Below are 27,894 nucleotides of genomic sequence, written 5' to 3'. Positions count from 1 at the left end.
GAAAGAGGCAATTAGGTAGCTAGAATGTAGGACCTGAAGTTAGAAGGACCTGAGTTTGAATCCTGCTTCAGATTCTTCCCAGCCACATGCTCCTGGGCAAGTCACTTAATCTCTCTATGCTTCAGTATCCTCATCTGTAAAATAAGGATAATAATAGCACCTAATTCACAGGGTTGCTAGGGGAATCAGTGAGTTAACATATATGTAAAGCTCATCAGAGCCATAACTAAAAAATGCTGGCACCCAGGACAAATAGCCATCGCCCTGGGCTAGTAGCATGAAATCAGAAGGGTGACACAAAAATTCCCTCTTTCATCAGCTTTGTAATTCATACTGTGAAACTAATATTCCCCAAAAAAAGTAATGAAGAGAAAGTCTGCTTGGGAGAGGGAGAATTAACTACTTTTTAGCGACTTTGGAGATAAAAATCTCAAGAGTTGGAAAGGACCTCATTGGTTCCATTTAGTAGAACACATAAGAATATAGGAGTCATCTATTCTTTCCAGGGGCAGCTAAGTGGTGCAGTGGTTAGAGAGCTTGTGCTGGAGTCAGAAAGACTCCTCTTCCTGAGATCAAATCTGGACTCAGACACTTGCTAGCTGTGAGACCCTAGACAAGTCACTTAACCCTACTTGCCTCAATTTCCTCATCTATAAAATAAGCTGGAGAAGGAAATGGCAAACTACTCCAGTATCTTTACCAAGAAAACCTCAAATGCACTCATGAAGAGTTGGACATCACTAAAACAACTAAACAACAACAAAATATTCTTTATATTCCACCTGAGAGGCTCTGATGAGGCTCCCATCTGTGTGGGGTATGTGACAGGTGGCAGATTATTACTTATTCTTGTGGGGGTAAATGTTACTGCTTTTAAAGGGTTGGTAAGGTGGAGGTTTCATCTGATTCCTTTGATAAGACGAAAAGAATTTAGATAATCCATAATCCAAATATATCTAAATGGACATTCATTTTAATCTATCACATAGAATTTAATCTAAATAGTGTCTCTGACTTACCAAGCTCTCCTTGGACCATTAGCCAATCATACGTGCCCATACCCTGTGCCTCTCATGTGTACTCCCTCACCTGCTATGTCAAAGTTTAGTATCCTCTGATCCTGAAGGACCGTTAAGGGGAAATGCTATTTGTAGAAATAAAGTTTGATCATTTGAAATATGGATGGTTCATCAATATGGTTATCCCATTCTCCCTGGCTACCTCTCAAACAGGCCTATTCAATGTATGGGCGTTGCCTCACCCGAAGTGAGTACCTGCAAAGACCTTGGCCTAAAGGGCCCAAGGCCTCCCACTGCATCCTGGCTCTTCTCCAGTTATCCTGAGGAATATCAGGTCACTGGATTCAGATGGCTCTGGAGGAGAAGTAAGGCTGGTGACCTAATAATCTGCCACCTGCCACATACCCCACACAGATGGGAGCCTCATCAGAGACTCTCAGGTGGAATATAAAGAATATTTTGTTGTTGTTTAATTGTTTTAGTGATGTCCAACTCTTCATGAGTGCATCCGAGGTTTTCTTGGTAAAGATACTGGAGTAGTTTGCCATTTCCTTCTCCAGCTTATTTTATAGATGAGGAAATTGAGGCAAGTAGGGATAAGTGACTTGTCTAGGGTCATACAGCTAGTAAGTGTCTGAGTCCAGATTTGATCTCAGGAAGGTGACCATAGCCCTCCCTCACTTAAAACAAAGTCAAGTGCAAGTCATGTCATCATTTCTCTGATGGCATCATCTTCTTCAGCAATGAAGGACAAACACAATCCCATTCACTGATGTTTATCATCACTTCTCTGTAACGTAAATTATTTCAGTGCTTAAAGAATTATATTAGGAAAAATAAGTAAACTGAGTAGGGGCACCAGCAGTACTCTGTTCTATACATCATAGTCAATATTAGGTACTATTGGATTTCTAGGGCTACTGTAGTCCTGGTCCAAATTCCAAGGACCCTGGAGACTTAAAAGCAGGGCTATGTACATAAATGTTTAACAGCTGTTAAATATTTAACATCTCTGGGGAGATGGAGGAGAAGGTGAGAATGTATGATACACTTTTAAGTTTAATCTATATTATTAATATTTTATCTATCATTTTCATAAGTCTAAAAAAATCAGCAAAACAACAAGTCAAGTCACAATTTGTAGCATCCACCAATTTCAGAGGTATAAATGCTCACACTGAAAATTTAGCAATCACCTCCTGAAAGCCAGCTCAAGGAGGCTCTAGCACACTCTGGCTCTTTAAATCTATACATCTCATGGACTAAATTAACTATTCTCCCAAGTCGTATCTATTGATTTTATTAATCATGGCTGAGTTGTGAGGTAGCCCTCAAAGTTCAGTCCAAATGGCCCTGGAAGAAGCAGATAGCAAATTCTCATTCATTAACCCCTTAGCTACTAAAAAAATGGATTTAATCTTCACCTTATGTGGGTAAATTCAAACAGAAATGCTATCTTTGGAAACTTTGTATAGTAAGTTTTATTCTTGCTTAGACTGGTTCCAGACTAACAAGGGTGCTAGAAGGCCATGATTCTGACCGTTAGGCAGTATTCCATTTTGTTCCAAGCCCTTGTCCCCTCCTAAAACTCATTATAACCTTTAGGAAGGAAGGAAGGTTTTGTAAATTAAAATACAATTCATTGAGAACCAGACCCAGCTTTGTCACCAATCAGTAGGTCCTTGAGCAAATTTTTGCTGCCTTTCAGTTAATTTAGTTGTATCTGAATCTTCATGGCCTTGTGGACCACACTGTCCATGCAGTTTTCTTAGCAAAGGTATTGGAGTGGTTTGCCATTTCCTTCTCCAGTAGATTAGGGCAAAAAAACCATTTAAGTGATTTGCTTCGAGTCATGCAACTAGTAAGTGTCTGAAGCTAGGTTTGAACTCAAATCTTCCTGACTCCTGACTCAGTGCTCTATCCAAAGCCATTTGGCCGCCTCAATAATTTGAGCAAGTTTTACCACCTCATTTCTGTGGGCTTCAGTTTCTTCAGCTGTTAGATGGAGAGGGTTAACCACTACAAGATCCTTCCTTCAGGTCTAGTTGTCATTAACCTAGACTTCTAGCCCCTTCCTTCAAGGGTCATGAGGATTGCCTTTTAGATCCTCTAGAAATCCTTACCTGTTCTTAGACTTCTACTACTTTGGAGACATCTGGCCCTGCCTTGGGTGTGGCATATCCTCCCTAGGTGTGGTTACATTTCTTCCCAAGGCTGAAGAAAAGGAGACTCCAGACTGGGAATGGGGTGGTGGAAGACATCTTGTAGAAGCTGTCCAAGAAGAATGGGGTCAAAGTGACCTGCAAGTCTGGTGATGCTGCGCTGGCTCTGAAGAAAACAAGGCTTTAGTGGGGCTGAAAGCCACAGGCTTCAGGATTCCTGAATTCCTGAAGGATGAGAAAGGCAACGGATCAAGAGACTAGAAAGAAAACAACCTGACCCTCCTGAAGCCAGAGCTGGGCTTCTGTGTGGAGGCTCTTCCTGAAACATATCTGGTGCTCCGCCTGCCTTACCTGGGGCTCTGCCTACCTTACCTGAGGGCTCTCTTGACTCTTCAAAGAAGGAAGGAAGAAAGGGAGAGAGGGAAGGAAGGAAAGGAGGAAGGCAGGAAGGAAAGAAGGAAGGAAGGAAGGAAAGAAGGAAGGGAGGGAGAGGAGCTCCTGATACACACACACACACACACACACACACACGCACACAGACACGTCACGACCCCAAATTTGAACATGTCCAAATAATAAAGCACTTTGTGAGTATTTGAGGGGGGGATACAAAAAAATGAATAAAGAAAATGAAAAGGATATGGATTAGATGAGCTCTAAAATCCTTACAACCATAAAATACCAGAATTGGAGGCAGTAAAGGATGTGCAACCTGAATCCAGGCATAGTTAGTTGAAAGCTAGAAAAGAGTGAGGGGAGAGGTCATAAAAAGTAAAAACAGGCTAGGATAGAGGTCACAGAAGTGAGTGGGACAGTTTACAGTAGATGAGTGTCCTGGAGTCAGGAAGACCACAGTAAGACATTTGGCCTCAGATACTTATTAGTTGTGTGACCCTCAGCAAGTTTCTTAACCTTGTTTGCCTCAGTTTCCTTATCTATAAAATTATTTGGATAAGGATATGGCAAAACACTCCAGTATCTTTGCAAAGAAAACCCCAGATGGGATCGTGGGGAGCCAGACAGGACGAAAATGATGAAACAACAAATAGTAGTAGTAATAAGTGTACTTTTGTTCTCCCATACTCTGTTAGCTCACCTTTAAGTTTGACCTCAGAAAAATTTTTAGATGAAAAGAAAAAAGAAAACATTCCCTGCCAAAATGAAGTGAAGATGTAAGACAGATAGAAACTTCTTTATAAATAGACCACATTTTGTTCTGAGTTTTGCCTTTCTTGAAGATAGGTACATGTCACTTCTGGGAGATTAGCTCTATGCTGACTCAGAAGAGACAATACCACCCCCTGACTCACAAATGCATCACTTACCCAAACATTGAAAGGTGTTCCTAGGAGACTGAAATCGCAATTGTTTTCTAAGATTTTTAATTAGCCAGAACCAGGAAATCTTTACTTCCTTACAAAAAGTTTTATCATACAGTTCTTCATTTCCAGCCACACTGTTGGTTAAAGTTGCCTATTCCTGACTTGTTAAACTAGTTTTAGGTTAAATCCCTCTGTACCCTTAGCACAGGATGTCACTCACTTGATTGGGAATGTAAAAGCAGCACCAAGGTGGAGGAGTCAAGGCCATTTTCGGAAGGACACAATGTATCAGTAAGTTTCATTTGTTTTCTTTTTTGATAAATATGTTTACCAGCACTTAATGGATTTCTAACTCTAAGATTTTTAAGCTTAAGAACTGGAACATTTTTCCATCTTTTCTTGTGGGAAAATTCTGACAATTTCTTGGTATGCATTTTATGTAAAAAAAATAAACGGTGCTTAGGATATTGCATTTAAGAACTGGAAAATTGAATGCAGTGTGATAATTGTATGAGAGACAGAAAGCGGGGGGACAGAAAAATAATGTCATAGACGCAGAAAAGTCAGAGAGATATGAAAAGGAGGCTGTATTTGGAGCGGACAGGGAAAATTCCTCCCCTAAGCAAACAACAGAAGTTAAGTGAAGATCTGAGTTGAGTTTTCCTTTAATCCAGGAAAGAATGACTTACTCAAGGGTGGAGGGCACAGTTATTGTAAATGTTACAGTTAAATTTTCATTTTGGGATTTAAAAAGGATAAAATGACACACCAGATAGTAATTTGGCAAAACTTCTCACAAGAAATGCTTGCCATAAGAAATCACATGCATTTAAAATGTTATATATCAAACAAAAGTAGCATTCCACCATAAAGTCTTCTTTGTCATAAGTAAAATTAAATAAAATGAAAAAATTGGAGGCAAATGTCTGATCCATTAAAGTTTATATTCTGGTGATTTAAAAATAATTTTACTGGAAATTGTCTACAACAATTTTCTTTAATTTCTAATTCTTCCCTGTTCTGTCTTTTTTCCATCATAGTAAATTGATATCTTTCAGCCATCCTTCGAAAATGAAATTCTCATTCATTATTATGAGAACAATGAATGAACAGAGTGAGGGACTGAATTATCACAACAGCTTGATCTTACTGCTTAACTAACATTTAATGTGGAGAGTCAAATAACTACTGGATTTTTTTTAAACTTATTTAAGCATCTTTAATCTTACACATCACCATCCTTTAGGAACTTTGCTAATCTGTCTCTTTGCCTATCAGTATTTTACCCAATATCTCTCCCTTACCATTTTCCTGCCTTAGTACCCCTGCTTCTAGGTTTCAAGACACATATACTCTCTCTACCTTCTCTTAAAATTCTAAATCTAGATTTTAAACATGCCAGAGCTAACAATAAATATAGAACTAAACTTTAGGCATTTTTTGTGCTATTTATGGGCAAAAAAATTAATCAAGATAAATTAGAAGTGAGATCCTTTTTCGAAAGACATGAGAATTTTTTATAAGTTGTACTTTGCATTTCAGATTATAATGGAAACCCCAGACTTTAATGAATAAGAAAAACCTTTTTTAGAGTATATTTTGGTTTCATATTATAAACAATTAAATGTGATAGATAACTAGGAGAAAGAGAAGGATCCAGAAAGAGAGCAGCACTGATGTCACAAAAAGAGGAATGAAATGGAAACAGTATAGGAAAGGAAATGAAAGAGATTGAGAGATTGGAAAAGGCCAACATCTACTACCCATTGTGTTGTCTGCCCCTATGGGCACCACACTCACGCTTCTGCTTCCCTCTATCTGCTCAAGAGACAGTTTTATGATTTGTTTTGTCCAAAAAACATCACTGATGGCCAGCTGCTGCAGATTTAAACTGGTCCTTGAACACAGTCAATTCCTAGACCTATATCTGAAGATATTTTAGCTTGAGTCTGTCACAGTTTACATTTCACATCCTTTGAGTAGTCAAGGTTACTTCCTTATCACAATGAAACATTAAGAAAGGATGATGTAAATGATCTGGCCCTCCACCTCAATGAATCACATCAGCTTCCCTAGCCCACCAGCATTTTATGAGAATGTGCCCATTCATATGACCCAAGTCCCAAGACCTTTACCCATTTCTATCCTCACTGTCTCACTTGAGGCAGAACCTCCTTGCTTGCTTGATCCTTGAGCTTACTTGGTTCCTTGTGTTCAGAGATGTGCTGCATCCAGTCCAAAATGATCTTATTTCTACTGCATGCTGCCTAATATGCATTCTTCTCCGCCCCTTCTTACCCCTATCTGCCTCATACTCCAAACCACAAGAGTTCATTCATAGAGAAAAAGAGGATATACATGTAAGGGGGTGTGTAGTATTACCTTTGTAGGTTATGTGTATATTAATGAGATTTGTTCAAAGGGACACATATATAGTTACCCTCCACCCACCATTATCCAAAGGAGACTTTGAGTCATGCTAGAAGAAATAATTCAACCCCAATACAGTTCATCGCCAAAGTTCACAAAAGGCAATCTTTCTTATTGCAGCCTTCTTCAAAAGTTTACCTAATATGTCCTTCTATTGGTCCCAAACTCCTTGAAAAGCTTTCAACTGAGACACTAACTCCGATGAAGGGACACCCCAACTCTCTCAAATTATTGGCTTTTGTGTAATTTTTAAGATGTCCCATAAATTTTATTTGACCTGCTTAACATTTAATTTGCACTTGATCTTTCATAGGGACTTCCCCACTCATTACCTGAATTACTTTCCCATTTTTAACAGGTGCTATTTCCCTAATACAGTTTTATCTTTCACTTTGCTAGTTAGCCATTCTAAGTAATGCTTCAAGCTCCTGGTATCCTTAACACAATTATCCTGGTGTTCCAAAAAGAAGCTTGTAAATAGTCTCAAGGTTTTGTGGACTTGTAAAACTCTATTTTTCATTTTCCTTTCTATTTTTCTTTTTTTCTCCAAGTGGAGTAATTATGGGATAGATTTTTTTAAATTCCTTCTTCAAGATAGAGCATTTTTAAGTGATTACTAGAGATACAAAAACAACCAAGCAACACAGTCTCTGCCCTCATAGAACTTACATTCTATTGAGGGGTAACAATACATAAAGGGGAGCACTAAGAGTGTGCCACACAGCATTATTTGGAGATGTCCATCCAGATAATGGTTTGGAGGCCAGGTAAGATCCTATGAAACAAGACTTTGAGATTAACTGATGTTGAAGTTAATAATTCTTTTCTCTGTGCCTTGTCCACAGAGAAAGTATCCTTTTTTCATGGAATAACAAATTTATATTTATATTGCACTTTGAGGTTTACAAAGCCTTTTACCTTTTCCTTAGAACCCTCCTAAAAGGTAGGCAGTACAGATATTTTTTTGAGAGATAAGAGATTTATCTTAGTCAGTTGCCTGGTCTGATAGAATTAAGAATATTATAGGAGCTAAGGTTTGAACCCAGATTCTTCTTGACCTCACATTTTGCACTCTTTCTATTAAATAACATCTCATTTTGTGTATTTTTAGATCTTTGACTACAAAGAGTTAAATCCATGTTGCATTTCTTACAGTGATGAGCATAAATGAGTTTTGTCAGCAGGAAAAAAATGTGGTCAATGGTTCACATTTAACTTGAGAAAATTTGTTGGAGCCAAATTAAATTAGTTCAAAGTCCTGATATAACCTTTGAACTGCACATTCCTTTACCCCTCCTCTAGCAGTCATTTGACCCTACACAGTCATCATGACACCATAGGAATGGAATTGAAGACAAGTGAAAATATAAGGGGGGAAAGAAGTTAAATGCCTTTTCCTTCAATGGAATAAGAGCCAGAAATGCTCTGGAAGGATCATAATCCCCACGTAAATATAATTCAATTATGTTCTTCATAGAATTACATAATTTTATTGTTGAAAAGGACTTTGGATAGCATCTAAAAGACAACAACAAGAATAGGGCTTTGAATTCATATCTTACAAAGATTGGTTGAAGGAACTGAACATCTTAAACCTGCATAAACCTGTACACTGGAAAGAATGATATATTGGGGGCAGGGGACAATTATTGGAGGAGTTGTCACCTAGATGATGGATTAGACTTCTTCTCTTTGGTGCCAGAGGGCAAAAGAAGAGTGATGGATAAGAGCTGCCAAGAGAAAAATGTAGACTTTCTAATAATTATACCTATCTCAGAGTAGAATGGGCTACCTCAGGAAGTAGGGAGTTTCCTCTCATCAGAAGTCTTAAAACAGTTTAGATAATCACTTACTAAGTATGATGTAGAAAGAATTTTTTTTCCAGTATGATTTGAAAAGGATGGCCATTGAGATCCCTTCAATTCTGAAATTTGACGAAGGATGAGGAGAGAAAGAAGGAAAATCACTTAATCCTTGAGAGTTGAAATAACTTGTCCGAGGTTTTTACACAGTTAGTGACATAATCTATATGAAAACTGAAGTCATAAAATTCAAGAATCACAGAATCTGAAAACTAGAAAGGATCAAAAGGATCCTTTCCTTTCCATATATGTATGTATATACACACACACGTGCTCTTGCAAGTATTATTAATGTGGACTAATTATAGTGCTATTTTTAGGTACTAATAATCTAGGTCTTGAGAGTCAGAACTTGCATGCATCAAAGCCTAGCCACCATCAAACTCTTGTTCAGATTTGTTTTTAATCATTATTTCATGGTTTGCTATGCTCCATTGGTTTCTATATAGTGAAAGGATTGCAGACCTTCAAGCACACTGGGTAGCGTCATGTGAGGACAGGAACAACAGTTACAAAAGTTGTGAAGGCACATATGGTAGTGATCTACACAATTGGAGGGAGTACCACATGAATGAGATCACAAATCCAAGTTCAAACCTCTGGTTATTCTTTGCCATGAAAGGAAAGGGCAAAAGTTTTATGACCCTGAAGGGGTCAAGAAAGTGAGTTTTCATTGAGCTAACACAAGATGGGAAACCTCATAATTAAGATTCAATATTTCTAAATAAGCAAATGTGAATAAATCTATTCTATTCCTTGTTTTGAATTTGGGCTGGTCTTTGAATAATTAGCACTCAAACTGCTACTAGGATGATCCCTGAAACTTCTCCAGTTTGCTAGGACCTGATACAGCTTGTGCTGTGAGGTATGGAGCCTTCAAAAACCCATTGTGATCTCCATGCCAGGCTGAATTATTGGAAGAAGTCTTCAGTGGAAGATTAACAGTTAATCAGTAATATAATTATTCACTCACATCTGTTTCCTTTCAGAAAAAAAAAATGTGTAGTTGCTTGGAGTCAATGATCTTATTATCAAATGTGTGGTTTTCCACACCTATGGTTTTCATGAAGTCATTCATCAATTCCACGGAGTAATGAGAATCAATCCTCTGGTGGTACTCCTCCTAGATTCCCAGCTCAAGTAGTGAAGTGCTTTGTTCTTGGCTGAGATATACCCCTCTGAGCCCCCTGCAGCATAGCAATTACGCATTGGACAAAACTGTTTCTGAGATCTCTTCCTATTCTAAGATTCTGAGACCAGTAACAATTCAAATATCAAAAATGCAACAAAAAATCTATCTATATATAAATATGATTTCTGTCCCTCTTTATCATATATTTTACCAATGACTTGCCTGTTGGTGAAGAGGCCAGCAGAGAAATAAGGTTTATACAGTTTATTGGGATTTTTTCTTTTAGGTGTCACATTGACTTCAGCTTTTGAGTAGTCGCTAAGGTCATGAAGTAGTTGAAAAGTACTAGAAGTAGTTGAAAATTCCTTTCTTTGGTGGATTTGTGATCATGTTAACCTGGATACTTCCTATATTAGAGCAACCCATTCATGCTTTCTCATCCTGTGTATAATTCTTGCCCATGTGCTTCAGTTTAAAAAAAAAAAAAAAGGATCAACATGATGGAAGATTTCCTCTGGTTATTTTAATAATTTTGTTGATAAATGTGCAACTTGGGCTACTTATTAACCTTGTTCTCAATACAAAACTGGCCTGTTTCCTTTGTCAGTCATGTATCTCACAGATTTTTTTTTTCATATCACTCCTTGTGATCAAGTAACCACTGATAAATATTCTACATTCTACTGATATTCACCAAATATTAACCTCTGGGTTACCTGTGATTTTTATTCTTGTGAGATTGTAATGCTCCATAATTAGAAGTTAAATGTAAGAGAATATTGATATAAAAAAAAGGTGTGTTTTTAGCGCAAGGAGTGGCTTACAATCATGAAAAGAGTCATGCAATTCCCCAAACTGGATATAACTCTGTCTTATACCTAGTCAATTCTAGACCCAGCTCTTTGTCCATCTGCAGAGGGCAAGAACACTAGCCAAATTCCACACAGTCCACACACATTTATATATACATACGCATACATATATGTATACATGAATACACATATACAGATATACAAGCATACATTTGTATATGAATACCCAATTGTATACTACTCATTGGGTATGTGACTAAGGAAAGTCACCTATCACTTTGGATTTCATTTTTCTCCACTATAAGAAGAAGGATCAGACCAGTAAACCTCTAAGTTGTCTTCCAAATATAAAATTCTATGATTTTAAATAGGATTTTAAACATTTACCTAGTTGTGTAGATTATAATTCTCAAATCTGTGATTTTTTAAAATTGCTTTTTATCTCAAGAACCTAAGAAATGACATGCTGGCCAGACTACATACAAGGATGTTGTATTCATGGATTGTAGAAGCAGTTATAGAGTGGATAAGAACAAAAAAAATCTAATTTCCTAGTGAGAGGGGAGGAGGGAAGAAACCCTTCTTACTCATACTGGCTTTAACTGGAGAGTATCACTGCCTATAATGATGAAGATTGGCAGTGGATTCATGAAACAGTTTTTTTATTGATTTTCTATTTTAAAAAAGTAAGTTCCCTAGCAGCAGTCTGAGGAGGCAAAGGATTGGCTCTTACACTGTAAATGCATCTTACCTGGAACTTGCCCATTATACTTAGTTCTTTTACTGTGTAGAAGAGAGGTTGGAATGGATAGAGAGTAGAAGTCATGGCATCACTACAATTAACAAAATTTTGTTGTTGTTCAATTGTATCCAACTCTTCTTGACCCCATTTGGGGTTTTCTTGGTAAAGATAGGGAAGTGGAAAACCACTTCCTCCTCCAGCTCATTTTATAGATGAAGAAACTGAGGCAAACAGAGTTAAGTGACTTGCCCAGCTCATACAACTAGTAATGTTTGAGGATTTATTTGAATGCAGGTCTTCGTGATTTTAGCTCTAGTGTACTATGTCACTTACCTGTCCATAGTAAAATTACAGGTGTCAATATTGTCATGCTACTTCAATTCTTTACCACTATAACTGCTATAAATATTTTCATTCATAGAGTCTTTTTCTTTGTCTTTGAAATCTTTGGGATACAGACATAAGAGTGGCATTGCTGCATCAAAGGGTATGTACGGTTTTATAGCCCTTTGGGCATAGTTACAAATTGTTCTTCAGAATTGTTGGACTAGTTTTCAACTCTAACAATAATTCATTAGTGTACCTATTTTCCCTCATCCTCTCCAGCATTTGTCACTTCTGATAAGTGTAAGGTGATGTCTCAGACTTGTTTTGATTTAATTTTTTTAATCAATCATGATTTAGAGCATTTTATTATATGACTATAGCTAAGTGGTATTTTCAGCTAGTTCTGGGGGTCTGCAAGTTCTCAGAACTTCCAAGGTGGTGTGATCCAGGGAGAGGTGTGGTTACTGCTGTCCTCGTCTGTCATCTTGTCTTTGCAGGAAGGGCCCCTACTCCCTGGCACCCACCTGCACTAGTATTTCTTTTGGATCTGGAACTATGACCAGGTTCCCTGCTCTTCTGAAGCTGCTTTGCTAGTGTTCCTTTCTGCCTTGGAAATGTGACCAGGGCATACAAGCACTCCTCTCTGCCCTGGAACTGCAACCTAGAACTGAGTATAAGCAATAGAGTTGCCAAACAGTACCAGCTGTACCTAGTGCCTACAAAGGGTCTCCTTTAATCTCTTTGTGACCAATTATCTGACCCATTTACTGTCTCTGGGCTGAGAGATCCTGAAGCTAGCTGCTCCTACTGCTTTGACTGCTCTGCCACGCATGTGCACTCCAGAGAGGCTTCCACCCAAATGTAATAGACCTCTCCTGCTGACCTTCTCAGTTTTCTCAGGCCAGAAAAATGCCTCCTCTTGACCTTTTGCTCATTCCACCACTGCAAAATTTGATCTAGATGTTATTTGAATGTTGTTTGGAGGGCAATGTTGAGAGAGTTCAACTGGGATGCTACCGCTAATCCACCATCTAGGCTTGTCAAGGTTTTAAATGAAGTATGACAAGGTGGCTTCAACAAGAAAACAGAGGAAAGGATGATGAAGAATTGTTGACAGTTTCCTATGGAATAAAATAAATGTGACTGTGTCTCTTTCCTTGATTTTAACAGTTTATCTGGCTGCAGACATAAATTTTTAGCTCCACAAAGGTTTACTTGTTAAGTCCTCTCCATTTTCTCTAAAGCATGACTTCTCTTAGAAAACTGAAGTGTGAGACAATGTGCACAGCACTGAGGAAAACGTGCATATTATTATCACTGCCATTATTGTTTCTTTATGAATATCTCATTGCTTTGGAGCACTTAGTGCCACAAGAAGAGAACTGTTTGAAATGCATTCCATTGCTGAAATTGGTCACCCTTCAATTCATGAAAGACTAGGTCTCTGTAACTGACATAATGTATGACTATACCACATGAACAAAACACAGAGCTTGTCAGAGCATGAAATTAAACAAGATGAAGCAAATCTATTTATCTTTCTATTCTTTTTATTAAAGCATGGTTTTTCTTTCAGTGGAATAGACATCATGATTTCTGGTGATTCATTTAGAAAACGACAACTGTCTTCATCATTTGCAGTCAATCAGTACTATAGTTAAGCGTTAGGCATTATGTCAGGAATGGAGAATACAAAGAAAAAAAATCAAACATCTTCTGATCCCAAGATGTTTATATTCTATCAGAGAACATGATATACATATATATATATATATATACATACATATAAAAGAATACACAAAGTGAATCTGAGGTAATTTCAAGCATTATTGGCTAGGGACGTCAGGAGCCCCATGCAGATGGCATTTTTATCTTAGAAGAAAAATAGAGATTCTAAGAGGATAAAGTAGGGATTCAAAGAGAAGGAATTCCAGGCATGAGGATAGACTGTCCAAAAGGTATGGAGATGAGAAATGGAATTTTATATATGAAGAACAGCAAAGTCAGTTTGGCTGTACCATAGAATGTGTGAGGGCACCTAATGTATAATAAATCTGGAAAAATAGATTTAAACAATGTTTTAGAGGTCTTTAAATGCAGTATTTCATATTTCATCCTAGATCTAATAGATGGCTGCAGTAATTTTCTATGGAATGAAGTAATAAAGTAAGATCCATGCTTTGGGAATATCATTCTGGCAGCTGGAAGGAGAAGGGAAGGCTTTGAATCAGGCTGGCCAATTAGGCTATTACCAGTATCCAGTGTGGAGGTGACGGAGGGTGAAGTAGGGCGATGGCCATGTGAGTAGGGACAGATGTATGAGAAGTTGTGGAAGGGGAATTAGAAAGACTTGGAACCTAATTAGTTATGTGGGATAAGAAGTTGAGGATGGTTCCCTGATTACATGATTGGAAGGATGCTGCTGCCCTCAAAAGAATTAAGGGAAATGCAGAAGCTCCTCAGGATCATTAACAGCTTTGAGACTGATCTCCTGATTGGTGAGTATTATCTCCTGATAGGACAGTATTATCATTTCTTGAGAGGCCCCAGTTATGACCATTTCACTCCCAGTTCAATTCATTCTCTAGATTGTTCAACTTCCTCAGAAAGTTTGTATTTCCTCCTTACCATCACACCCTTTCCTTCATGTTTTGTCTTTCTCTAAATGCGCTCTATGAGAATAGGGACCATATTTTTTCTTGTATTTATAAGAATCTAGTATTATTGTATTGTTTCTTATAGTTTCTCATATCCCCAGCACTTAGCACCATTCTTGACACATAACGAGTGGTTAATAAATGCTCACTCTATCTTTCTATCTGTCTCTCTCTCCATCTATCCAATCTATCTGTTGTTTTAGAGGAGAAGTTCTGTTCTGGAGTTGTTGAGTTTCAGTTGCCTGAGGGATATCCAATTTGAAATGTTAAATAGGCAGCTCATGTTGTAGGACTGGGAGGGCAAGTCACACTGGCTGTGTGACCCTGGGCAAGTTGCTTCACACTGCCTCAGTTTTTCATCTGTAAAATGAGCTGGAGAAGGAAATGGCAAACCACTCCAGTATCTTTGCCAAGAAAATCCCAAATGGGGTCACAAAGGGTCAGACATGACTAAAAATGAGTGAGCAATAACTGATACAGGACTGGCATATAGGAGGAAAACTAAGGCTAGATATAGAAATCTGAGATTCCTTTGCATAAGATGGTAATTGAACCTGTGGAATAAGATGAGTACATAAGGGAGAGAGAAAAGGAAGAAGAGAAGAGGTCCCAAGATAGAGTCTTGAGGCATACCTACAGTTTAAGGCTGATAAGGAAATAATAATACAACAGAGGAGAATGAGAAGGCATAGTCAGAAAGATAAGAGAAGAATCAAAAGAGAGCAGTGTCATGAAAAACCCAAAGAGGAGAGAGAATCCAGAAAAGGCCATTCAACAGTCAAATGCCGAAGAGAAACTGGGCATTGTGGATTTGGCAAATCCATCAGATTTGGAAATTACGACATCATTAGTAACTTTGGCAAGTGAACACTTTCAGTTGAGTAATGAGGTCTCAAAACAGCTTTCAAGGGATTGAGAAGTGGAAAGAGAAGCCAGAGGCAGTGATTGTAGACAGCTTTATAATGAACATGGGATAACTCAGAGCTGAAATGGTCCTTAGTGCTTTTCATCCAGCAGTCCAACCTTCTCATTTTTGAGTGGCCACCCTGAGGTCCGGAAGGATGAAATGAATTGCCCAAAGTCACTTTGGTAGTAGATGGCAAGAGAATTAAAAACAATACATTATATTTTTCTGTTTCATGGGTTGTTGTGGCTAAAGAATTCACCATCAATTAAGCTGTACCTTGAATTCAAGTCTTCCATTTCCAAGTCTGTTGTCCTTTCTATTAGACAATGCTGACTCTTTTAGCTTTATGTAAGACTATGGCATCAAAAAGACCTAAAGAATGTTCTGTAATTATAGAAGAAAAAGAATGTGAGAAGGTAGGAATGTTAAGAGAGGACAGAGAATAGGAAGCGAGGGGAGATGAAGGAGGTAAGATAAGGGGAAGAAAAGAAAGGGACCACATATGACCAATTCTCAAAGCAGTGAAAGGGAACAGAAGGGAGAAAGATGATCAAGGGAAGAAAGCAAAAGAAAGGAAAGGGAAGGAAATGAAAGAAAGTAAAAGTGGGGAATTAAAACGAAAATGTCTAAAGGGCTGGGGAACAGGGAGCAGTTCAGTTTCCTTTCATTGGAGGTTTGTGGCAGGGAACACCTGAGACAATCTAGGCAGAGTCATCTGGAATTAAAGTGAAGGTAGGGAAGGGACAAGAAGGAAGAGACTTTTCAAAAATGCCTTGATTTCTTGTAAGGAATTTCTGGATCAACCTGCTTAAAGAACAACTTTTGTCACCACTTTTCTTCACCTTGGCATGATCACATCAAGGGTGAGGTCACTGTTTGGCTTACAGTGTTTGGATGTCAGTAGGTTTCTATGAGATCGGGTTCACTCAACAGCAGGGACACTTCAGTTTTTTGTAAAGACAAAATCAGACTAAAACTTAGTTTCCTATAGAAAGTGGTGAGGCCTGGGAAGAAAGACAATTATCTGTTTAGGTATTTTCAGTGCAAGATTTGAAGACTGCACTTGTTTTCATTTGAATACTTTTGTTTAATCCTCTTTCTGGTACAGGTGGAGTATATGACATGTAGCAAAGCCAATATCAAAAGAAGTCTTCATGTTGGAAACCCTTGTAGGTGATTTATTTGTTTATTCAATCATTAAGTGCAGATTGAACACCTACAGAAGAGTTGAGGCAGTCAGAAGTGTCATGAAAAACAGCACATAAGCAACAAAGACTTCAGAAGTAATAAGGTCAGGTCAGGCATAAAGCAACTAGAGTTATTTCTCCTTTTTAAAAAATCTGCAAATGTCTCAGGTTGTGTTAATATGATTAAAGAAGCAAGCTATACCCCAAGGGCCTCTAATGACCAATTCTCAGAAATATATTTCAGGCTTTGATGTTTTTCAAATGTCTCAGTTGGGACATTTCAAATACTTTTGATGATAGAGATTTCTAAAATATTCGAAAGTATTTCCTGTTTCCTGACTCAGTAGGAAGGGCACTGAGGCTGGCAGTACCCTTTCCTTTAGGAAACAATTACCTTTCCATTTTTATTTTTTTCCTGTGAATCTTTTGCTCTCTACAAAGACTGGGGAATCATCTTTTATTTGGGTATTAATAGCTTTCTTCTAATTTCAATTATTGCTATTTCTTTCTAAAAGCCTTGAATTCTAGTCCCAGCTCAGGCACAGTCTAGATAGCTGGCCTTGGACATGGCCTCTGGGCCTTGGTTTTACCATTGCAAAATGAAGTTGGATTAGATAACCTGCTTGGTTTCCTTCACGCACCCCACCCCTATGTATGAAACCCTATGATTTTATGACTATTTGGCCAAGAACCAAAGAGATGAAATCTGTCAAACTATAAAAGCAAAAAGCTCAGAGTTTCTATAGGAAAATTAGTCCTTTATTCTAAGTAGGATATGAAATAATGATAACAATGAGGATAACTAATAATTACTGGTGTTTTATTCATTTTTATTGTCTCATAGTTTGTACAACGTTTCTCATGACAACTTGGGAAACTAGATAGCTATAATGAATAAACCGTCATATGAGGAGCAACGTGTTCATCAAAATAGAGGAGAGCTGGTGAATTGTATTATTTTTTTTAATTATGATTTGAGGGATAAAGTAACTTTTGGGAGAAAAATCAAATGTCTTAAAAGCAAATTTTAACTCCCCCCAAATAAAAAAAAAATTGAAAGTTTCTGAGTTTAAGCTGACAAAATTAAGATAATTATTTTGTTATTACTGCACAAAACAGTTCCCATGAGCATAATCTTTTACAGTTTACAAAGTGTTTCCTCACAACATCATAAGGTAAAAACCGCAAGTGATACATTACCAGCTCTATAGATAAGGAAACTAGGCTTCAAATAGATTACGGTACGTTCTCAAGGTTACAGAATTAGTGAGGGTCAGAGCCAGGCTTCCCACCTAGGGCTTCGAATTCTTTGAGCAGGCAATGTTCCTTCCTTTACCTAAGTGCCTCTTTATCTAGTGTATAATGTCTGTATTTTCTTTTCTAAGACCACCAAGATTGGGCTTCAGAAATCTCCCTACGAATCCCTGGTTGATTGGCCTTACTGTTGTGGCCATAGTTCTGGTTTTGGCACTTGTCATCGGTCTTCCTCTTCATTTTTTAGTATTTGGTAAGTATTAATTTATGGTTATGTTGTCAATCCTATTACATAGTTCCCTTCCATTTCAACACCACAGTATTTTTTATGATTTCAACATTTATCATATAAATGAATCTATTTATACCTAGAAAGTGAAAATTCTATAAACAATAACTTCCCTTTGATTAAAACACTATGACTTTTTCATATAATGATATCTCCATGTAATATCATATGATATTGATAATATCATATATCACATATTGATATATGAGATATCATTATATGGTGATATCAATATTCACCATATAATGATATCTCACATAATGATGGTACCACATAATCATATCTCTTGCCAAATAGGACACAAAATGTTACTGTTCTCATCTCCCATGTTTCTTACAGTAATGTGATCATTAGATTGCATAATTTAATAATTCTGATGGTCAGCATGGCATAGTCATTAGAAATCCCAGTAAGACTTGGGTTCAAGTCCTGCATCTTACGCATACAGATTCTGCGATCCTGGGCAAATCATATAACCTTTCAAAGCTCCTGGCAGTTTGTTAAAATTTTTTCATTTTAAAAATTTGTTTAAAATTTCTTAATTGTTCTTAGCAGTTTGTTAAAATCAGTGCTGACTTCCATGGGTAAAGCCAGTTTCCTCACCAAAGAGTTCCCTGTAACAATGAAGTCACATGTTTAGTTCCTTTTCGAAAGTTTGCAATTCAATCGAATACAAATCCCAATCTTTAGAGACAACTATTAGACTCTCCTGCTATCTACCATACTAGGGTTGTTGTGAAGATTAAATGATATGTAATAATTATAAAGTGCTTAGCACAGGAGTTGGCACAGAGTAAATGCTATATAAAAGGTAGGTAGGTAGGTAGGTAGGTAGGTAGGTAGGTAGGTAGGTAGGTAGGTAGGTGGGAGGAAGAGGAAAAGGAGGAGGAGGAATAACCAGAAGGGACATGACTATGTGCCATTTTTCCCAGTTACCTTTCCACTTGACATATTCTGATTCTCAAAACCCAGTTGTAGACTATAAACCCTTCTCACCTTGCTTTCTTTTCCAGATCAGAAGCCACATTACTACCAAACCTCCTTCAGGATACCTAGAGTTGAATATAGCAGTGAATTGGAAAAAGCCCATTCTGAAGTTAAAGCAAGCATCACCAGTCAGGTAAGCTGGACTTTTGCTGACCTTCTAACAGAATTGTATGTGTCTAAGAACGCTATTGGCAAGAATTCTGGAGGGAAAGGTTAGTTGTGAGTAAATCTGTCTGAGATAATTACAAAAATACAACTAGAGAAGGAAATTATATCAGCCTTAGAGAATTCAACAGCCATCAGGAAAACAATTTATGTAAGTATACAGCAATAAAAAGTTACTAGAGACATCTGAAGATAGTTACATTGAAATTTTAACAAGCTTCATCACTAAATACAATTTATTAGGAATGACTTTAGTTTTAGACCATTATCTTACACCATGTGCCAAAATAATTAAAAATTAATGCATGACTTAAATACTAAAATTTTTACCGTAAAATATTTGAACCAGATCAGCTTCCTTTCACAGATATGACTGGGTGAGGGGGATGAATTCTTGATCAAACAAGGGATACAGGCAACCACAAAAGATATAGATAATTTTAATTGTTATTTAGTTGTTTCTGTCTAACTTCACAACCCCATTTGGAGTTTTCTTGGCAATGATTCTGGAGTGGTTTGCTATTTCCTTCTGCTCATTTTACAGATGAGGAACTGTGGCAAACAGGGCTAAATAACTTACCTAGAATCACACAGCTAAAAAGTGTCTGAGGCCAGATTTGAACTCAGAAAGATGAGTCTTCCTGACTCCAAGCCCAATACTCTATCCACTGTGTCACCTAGATGCCCTATTTTCAATTTCAATTACATGAAACTTAAAAGGGTTTGCATGAGCAAATGATACTAGCATGAGAAAGGTAAAGATGACTTAAGAAAATTTTTTTTTTTTTGCCAAATACTTTGATAGGCAACAGAAAAATGCAGGGTGTCCCAACAGTCCTAGTTCAGGTTTAAACTATTAAAGCTTAATTAAGACTTTTGGTATGTCTTTATAAAATCAAAATCCATCCCCAAAAGTTGTGTCCAAGGATATAAACAAACTGTTCTCAAAAGAATTGCAAACTATTAACAACCACATGAAAGAATGCTCCAAATCATCCAATCATAAAAGTTTCAATTCAAAACAACTCAGAGAGTTCACCTCACACCCAGTAAACTGACAAAGATGATAAAAGATAGACAAGATCTTTGACAAGATAGACAAGACAATGTTGAAGAGGTATATGAAAGAAGGGCATTAGTGAAACATTGGCGAAGCTATGGATAGCTAAACCTTTAAGTCCGAAAAGCAATTTGAAATCATGTAAGAGAGTGATTGAAATGCTCATATTTCTTGATCCAAGAGATTCTATTGCAATGCATATACTACACCCCAGAAAGATCAAGGACAAAAACAAGGATCTCATGAGCAACAAAATATTTCAATACTTTTCATAGTAGCAAAGAAATGAAAACAAAACAAGTACCATGGAGATCCAATGACTGAGTAAAATTAGACATGTTGTGGTACATGAATGTATAATGGAATATCAGTATGATGATAAATACAATGAAGACAGAAATTTGGGCAGACGTATGAGCTGCTTCAAGGTGAAAAAAATGAAAATAAAACAATGTATGCAATAACCATAACAATGTAAATGGAAGGAATAATAAAAAACAAATGTAACTGGATGCTTTAAAATTATAGTGGTCAACTTGGTCCAAAAGTCAATGAACTAGCATTTATGGAATTCTTCCGGTCCAGGCACTGCGCTGGCAAAAGATATGAGAAGGTACCTCCCACCACTTCTCTGCAGAGGCAATGGAGGGAGGGAGTGTAGAAAACCACCTATATTATCAGATTTTGGCAATGTGCTGGTTAGTTTTACCGAACTTTGTTTCCTTTCTTTTTTAATTCTTTTTAATAAGGTTTGCTCTCAGGCTTGGGGTAGGGAGGGTGATACCTAGGAAAATATAGATGACGCTAAAGCAAAAAAATGTTAAAAATACCATTTGACTTTTTTTTAAATGAACTGCATTAAATACTCTTGATCTATTATACCAAACACATATTTTTCTACATCAGCTTATGTGTCCCATTTACTCCTAGACTATATGGAAAAAGCAAAATCAGTGAAACTAGAAACTAGCCAGTATCAAGTTTAATATACAGCACTGTGGTATGGCCTGCATTAAGTCCTGAAACATAAGCACATACACTAACGAACAAAGGGGGTGGGTGGATAGCTAGATTATATCTGTAAGGCTCAGAAATATTTCTTTGGAAAATTCTAAAGGGAAAATGAGCAGGCAGTGAAGAGAGCTGGGAACAGAACACAGTGGAGTAGGTAAGTCATTTAAAACATGCTTAAAAGAAACTAAATACTAAAATTATTACATTTTGACTATAAAAATGTCATCAATTATGAGACTCACCAATATCATAGGAACAGGGTGGAGAATTGACAATGTTAATTCCCATCTAGGAGAAAATCAAAATAAGAAGACAAGCACATCACATACATATATAATTCTACCTATTTTCCTAGATTCTATGTTAGTCCAGAGACTTTTAGGGCACAAAAGATAGTCTTTTCTAGGCTCAACTTAGGAGCAAAGTTAGGAACACCCTGAATAGAAGGTGAATTTTATAGATATCTAAGTATTTTAATTAGTTCCAGAGGTCACAGAGCATAAGAAAACATTTTATATTCCCTTTCTAAAGCTGTCTATATTCTATAGATAGAAAGTAGAGTAAAAAAATGACTCAAAATCGTGGAAAAGAAATAAAAGTAAGGAGTGTTGGTAAAATACAAACTAGGATTGTTCACACCCTAAACTGGCCTTCTACGTATCCATAACTATACCAAAATAACCCTAAACTAGATGTAGTTGCTCTATGCTACCTTACCTATATACTTCAATCAACCTAGAACTAACCTGAGGAAGACAGATATCAGTGCAACCAAAATCTTTCATATAGCACTATGATAAGCACTGTAGGAGATGCAAAGCACTACCTCATAAGCAGTATATAATATGGTCTTGCATCTTTAGAGTTCCTAATATAAATGGGGAGATAAGACAAATGGAATAGTTACATTACAATGTATGGTAAGATATCTATAATTACCAAATGAATAGTAATTATTATTACCATGGTACAGAACTTGAGAAGAGGTAAAAGTTACTATAGCTTGAAGTAGTCAGGGAATGAAGGCTCCATGGAGGAGGTGTGACTTGACTGATCTTCAATTTGATTACATGGAAAGAAGAGAGAGCTAGAGTAAAAGTATGTAGGAGTAAAAGTACATAGGTAAGAATTAATAAGACATGTACAGTGAAATAAGAAGTGGCCTACAAGTCAACATAGTGCTCATAGGAGTTCATATATGGCACTATACATTTGACTCTTGCTAATTAGTCATGATTTTAGGCAAGTTGTTTAGACTTTCTATGCCTCAGTTTCCTCGCATGTAAAGTCGGAGATTATACTAGTTCTCTAAGGTCCTTTCCAGCTCTAAAGTTACGATTTGGTGGAGGGGAGGAGGGAGGAAAAGGACAAAATGGTGAAGGTGGGGAAAAGTTTCAGTGACAGAACCATAGGGAACTAAAGAATCCATCAATCTCTTTGACACTGAAAGACTTAGTAACAGACAATAAAAGACAAATCTTAGTTAAGGAATTAATGATTCCAACTCCCTCTCCCTTCTGCCACCCACCTCATGGTTCAATCTTTCTTCATTCTAAAAAGATATTGAGCCATAGGTTCACTTAAGGTTTGGCACATGATCAGTCATTTCCCCAAAATCCAGTTTGACAGGTAAATAATGATAGAGTCATGAATGTAAGATCACATATGTCAAGAACAAACTGTGGTTTGGGGAATAACAATTTACTGTAGGAGTTTAGCCCACAATGGGATTATCCCATGGGGCAGACAAACAAATGGTTTTTGTAGTTTTATTCTATTTATGCTTTTCTATACAGCTCTCCATTAGTATTTTTCTTTTCTTGAAAGTACTTAATACATACACACCCCAGTAAATAAAAATCACAAAGAACTGAGCAATCCTATTTTACCACTGGAACGAGACAAATTCCAACAAGAATTACAGCCTGAAAAGTTTGTTTTTTTTAATGAAATGTTTTTGCTCAATCCTGTCCAACTCTTCGTGATCCCAGTTGGGGTTTTCTTGGCAAATCTACAAGAGTTGTTTGCCATTTCCTTCTCCAACTTATTTCAGAGTTGAGGAAACTGAGGCAAACACAATTAAGTAACGTGCCCAAGCTAGTAAGTCTCTGAGGCTGGATTTGAACTCAGATCTTCCTGACTCCAGGCCCAGTGATCTATCCGCTGTACCACTTAGTTGCCTAAGTTTTCTTTTCCCTTTTTTTATAACAACCAAGTAGTCAATAATCTTGGGGTTACATGATAATGGTTGAAAAGTAGGACTATTCAGATTGATCCTTTAGTGAGAATGCCCTATCTTTGAGTGGCTAACTTTTAATATTCATTATTCTCTGTATCACCACCAGCCTAAACCAAATTTTATCACCCATCTCTGACTACTGATGAAGGTTGATCTTTGTGCAAGCAGGATCTTCCTTAGTCTACAAAGTGTTTTCTAAAGGCAATTATAAATAAATATTGAGATAAACATTTAAAATCATGGCGTGTGTGTGTGTGTGTGTATGTGTGTGTGTGTGTGTGTGTGTGTGTGTGTGTGGCAATCAGGGTTAAGTGACTTGCCCACAGTGATACAGCTAGTCTGAGATAGCATTTGAACTCAGGTCCTCCTGACTCCAGGTCCAGTGTCGTATCTACTGCACCACCTAGCTGCCTGTCAAGTCCTTTCTTTAAATAGATTAAATTAATGTGATATTCTTTGTGTTATTAAATTAAATTCTGCTAATATTTCCTTTTCTTTTCTCAGGTAGATGATATTTTTAGAAAATCCAATTTAAAAGGACAATATATCAAGTCTCATGTTGTCAGATTCAGGTAATCACAAATAGTCACCTTGCAAACTGAAATGCAATGGGGGAGATTTTATTTTAATTTCTCTTTAGTCCTATGTCTATCGATCGTATGAAAAAATGATCATTATAATTTTAGAGAATGAATAATTTCATAATATCACAATTAAATTATTTCTAAGTATGTATTGGAAAAGGAAATGGCAAACGACTCCAGGTATCTTTGCCAAGAAAACCCCACGGACAGATGTTCATGTGGTTACAAAGAGTCAGATGCAATTGAATGACTGAACAACAAAGTATACAGAAAAAAAAAGAAAAAAATTCAGAGAGTGGGTAAACATGGAAAGTGTGAAAAATATGAGACTGTTTTTTTTAAATTTTCTGCAGGGCTAGTTAAGTTTCCTTAAAGTCAGTCAGGAAGCCCCATTCCTTCCATTTGTCATGAAATTTTGACCTAAAATAGACATGGTCATATAGTTGTTATGGATTTTGGAGGGCAAGTTATGCCTAAAGTTGATTGAGATAATAAGAAAAACTCTTCAGAAAAAGAAAAAAATCTAAAACTTCCCAAAAATATTAAGGGAACTTCCTGCTTCCTCAATATGATTAATGCCTTTGACAAAAAAATGGAAAATATAAAACCAAAAACACCTGCCAGTACATATATCTTTTCCTGTAAGAGGGTAATTCCTGACAAATATGGGGGAAAAAAATAATGAAATTGTCATGCTTTGTATCCTTACTTAACCTTTTTTGCTGTTGTCAACTTTCAGGTCAAGCACTGATGGTCTGAAAGCAGATGTATTGCTTAAATTTCAATTTGCCTCTGCCGATAATGAAAACAAAATAAGAAAGATGGCTGAGAAGATTTTGCATCACAACTTAAAAGATGGCACACAGTACTTGGAAGCAGATGGTTCTTCACCTTATCTTCAAGGCAAGGAGCATTTTTATCTACTAGGCCTCTTGTTTTTATTTTTCCTTATTAACCCTTACATTTCTTCTCCATCACAATTTCATTCTGTCTTCTTACAAAATGAAGGGTTTTTTTTTCTTTTTTTTCACTTGTGATCTATTTGAATATCAGTTAGGTCCCATACAATATGTACAGACAATTTTATGCTCCTTGGTTACTTTGGAAGTGATTGAGAAGGGAAGGGAGAAGGAAACAAGCATTTATTAAGCACCTACTATGTACTAGGCACTGTGGTAAATACTTTTACATATATTATCACAGAAGGAAATCTTTCTCTGCTTTCTTTTTTATAATTGAATTATTTTATTTGGTTTCAGTGTTCAACAATCACTTCCATATATTTTAGATTTTTTTCCACTACCTCCCCTCTCATTCATTTCCTGTTCATTCCCCCTTTCCTCCACTACACATACATTCCTATGAAATGCAAGTTGCATAGAAGAATTAAAATGAACGGGAGAAACCATAAAACAAAACATAATACAAAAGAAAATGGTCTGTTTCTATCTGTGATCTAATTCCATAGTTCTTTCTCTCGGTGTGGAAGGTATTTTGACACAAGAGTCCATTGGAAATTTTTTAACTCCATGCATTTCAATGAAGTATTAAGTCTACCAGAAAAATTCCTCACACACTGTGGTTGTTGCTCTGTACAGAGTTCTCCTGGTTCTGCTCCTTTCACTCAGCATCAGTTCATATAAGTCTTTCAAGGTTTCCCTGAAATCTTCCTGTTCATCGTTTCTCACAGCACAATAGTATTCCATTACATTCATATACTGCTACTTGTTCAGCCATTCCCCAATTAATGGGCACCCCCTTGATTTCCAGTTTTTGGCCACCACAAAGAGAGCTGCTATAAATATTTTTGTACATGTGGGACCCTTTCCCATTTGTATGATCTCTTTGGGATAGAGTCCCAGAAGTGTTACTGCTGGGTCAAAGGGTATACATATTTTTGTAGCCCTTTGGGCATAGTTCCAAATTGCTCTCCAGAATGGTTGGATCAGTTCACAGCTCCACCAACAACGAATTAGTGTTCCAACTCTCCCATATCTTCTCCAACATTTATCATCTTCCTGTTTTGTCATGTTAACCAATTTGATAGGTCTGATGTGGTACCTCAGAGTTGTTTTGATTTGCATCTCTCTAATAAATAGTGATTTAGAGCACTTTTTCATATGATTATAGACAGCTTTAATTTCTTCCTCTGAAAATTTCCTGTTCATATCCTTTGACCATTTACCAATTGAGGAATGACTTGTATTCTTGTACATTTGACTCAGTTCTCTATATATTTTAGAAATGAGGCCTCTATCACAGATACTAGTTGCAAAAATTCTTTCCCAGTTTTCTGCTTCCCTCCCAATCTTGGTTGCGTTGGTTTTGTTTGTGCAAAAACTTTTCAATTTAATGCAATCAAAATTATCCATTTTATGCTTCATAATGTTCTCTGTTTCTTGTTGGATCATAAATTTCTCCCTTCTCCATAAATCTGATAAATACACTATTCCTTGCTCTCCTAATTTGTTTATAGTATCAATCTTTATACCTAAATCATGTATCCATTTAGACTTTATTCTTGTGTACAGTGTCAGGCATTGGTCTATGCCCAGTTTCTGCCACTGTTATCCAGTTTTCCCAGCAATTTTTATGGAACAGTGAGTTCTTATCCCAGAAACTGGGGTCTTTGCGTTTATCAAAGAGTAGATTGCCATATTCACTGCCTACTGTGTCTTGAGTACCTAACCTATTGCACTGGTCTGCCCCTCTGTTTCTTAGCCAGTACCAAGTGGTTTTGATGATTGCTGCTTTATAATACAATTTGAGATTGATATTTTGGACCTTTTGTTCTTCCTGATGAATTTTAATATTATTTTTTTCTAGCTCTAGAAAATAATTATCTGGTAGTTTGATAGGTATGGCACTGAATAAGTAAATTAATTTAGGTAGAATTGTCATTTTATTATATTGGTTCAGCCTACCCATGAGCAACTGATGTTTTTCCACTTACTTAGATATGGCATTTTTGTGTGTGAAAAGTGTTTTGTAATTATGTTCATATAGTCCCTGGGTTTGTTTTGGCAGGTAGAATCCCAAATATTTTATAGTGTCTACCGTAGCTTTAAATGGGATTTCTCTTTCTGTCTCATGCTGTTGGGCTTTGTTAGTGGTATAAAGAAATGCAGATGATTTATGAAGGGCTTATTTTGTAACCTGCAACTTTACCAAAGTTGTTTATTATTTCAAGTAGTTTTTTGCTTGATTCTCTGGGATTCTCTAAGTATATCTTCATACCATCTGCAAAGAATGATAACTTAGTTTCTTCTTTGCCTATTCTAATTCCTTCAATTTTTTTCTTCTCTTATTGCTACAGCTAGCATTTCTAATACCATATGGAATAACAGTGGTGATAATGGACATCCTTGCTTCACCCCTGATATTATTGGAAATGCATCTAGTTTTTTCCCATTGCGTATAATGCTTGTTCATGTTTTAGGTGGATATTGCTTATTATTTTATGGAAAGTTCCATTTATTCCTATGCTTTCAAGTGTTTTCAATAGGAGTGGGTGTTGTGTTTTGTCAAAAGCTTTTTCTGCATCTATTGAGATAATCATGTAGTTTCTGCTAGTTTTGTTGTTGATATGATCGATAATGCTAATACTTTTTCTAATATTGAACCACCCTGCATCCCTGGTATAAATTCTACCTGATCATAATGTATTATCCTCATGATAAGTTGTGGTATCCTTTTAGCTAATATCTTATTTAAAATTTTTGCATCTATATTCATTAGAGAAA

General features: G+C 36.8%; 1 protein-coding gene across 2 annotated transcripts in view; it reads left to right on the top strand.

Moving 5' to 3' along the window:
- The first annotated feature begins 4,619 nt into the window (after positions 1-4,619).
- Positions 4,620-27,894, top strand: part of LOC140511735 (transmembrane protease serine 11G-like) — a 42,706-nt gene continuing 19,431 nt past the window's right edge. Inside the window, exons 1-5 of one of the 2 annotated variants that reach the window (XM_072620911.1) lie at positions 4,620-4,794; positions 17,945-18,066; positions 19,116-19,222; positions 24,072-24,139; positions 24,891-25,054. In XM_072620911.1, coding sequence (XP_072477012.1) covers positions 4,787-4,794; positions 17,945-18,066; positions 19,116-19,222; positions 24,072-24,139; positions 24,891-25,054 — 469 coding nt within the window. In that variant the 5' untranslated portion in view covers positions 4,620-4,786. Of the gene's footprint in view, positions 4,795-17,837; positions 18,067-19,115; positions 19,223-24,071; positions 24,140-24,890; positions 25,055-27,894 lie in introns of those variants that run through there. The other variant, XM_072620910.1, reaches the window with a different exon arrangement.

The sequence above is a fragment of the Notamacropus eugenii genome, chromosome 6, assembly GCF_028372415.1.
Source record: "Notamacropus eugenii isolate mMacEug1 chromosome 6, mMacEug1.pri_v2, whole genome shotgun sequence".
In the NCBI taxonomy this organism is placed as follows: Eukaryota; Metazoa; Chordata; class Mammalia; order Diprotodontia; family Macropodidae; genus Notamacropus; species Notamacropus eugenii.
The sequence above is the reverse complement of the archived record's forward strand: the minus strand, read 5'-3'. Positions and strand labels throughout refer to the sequence as shown.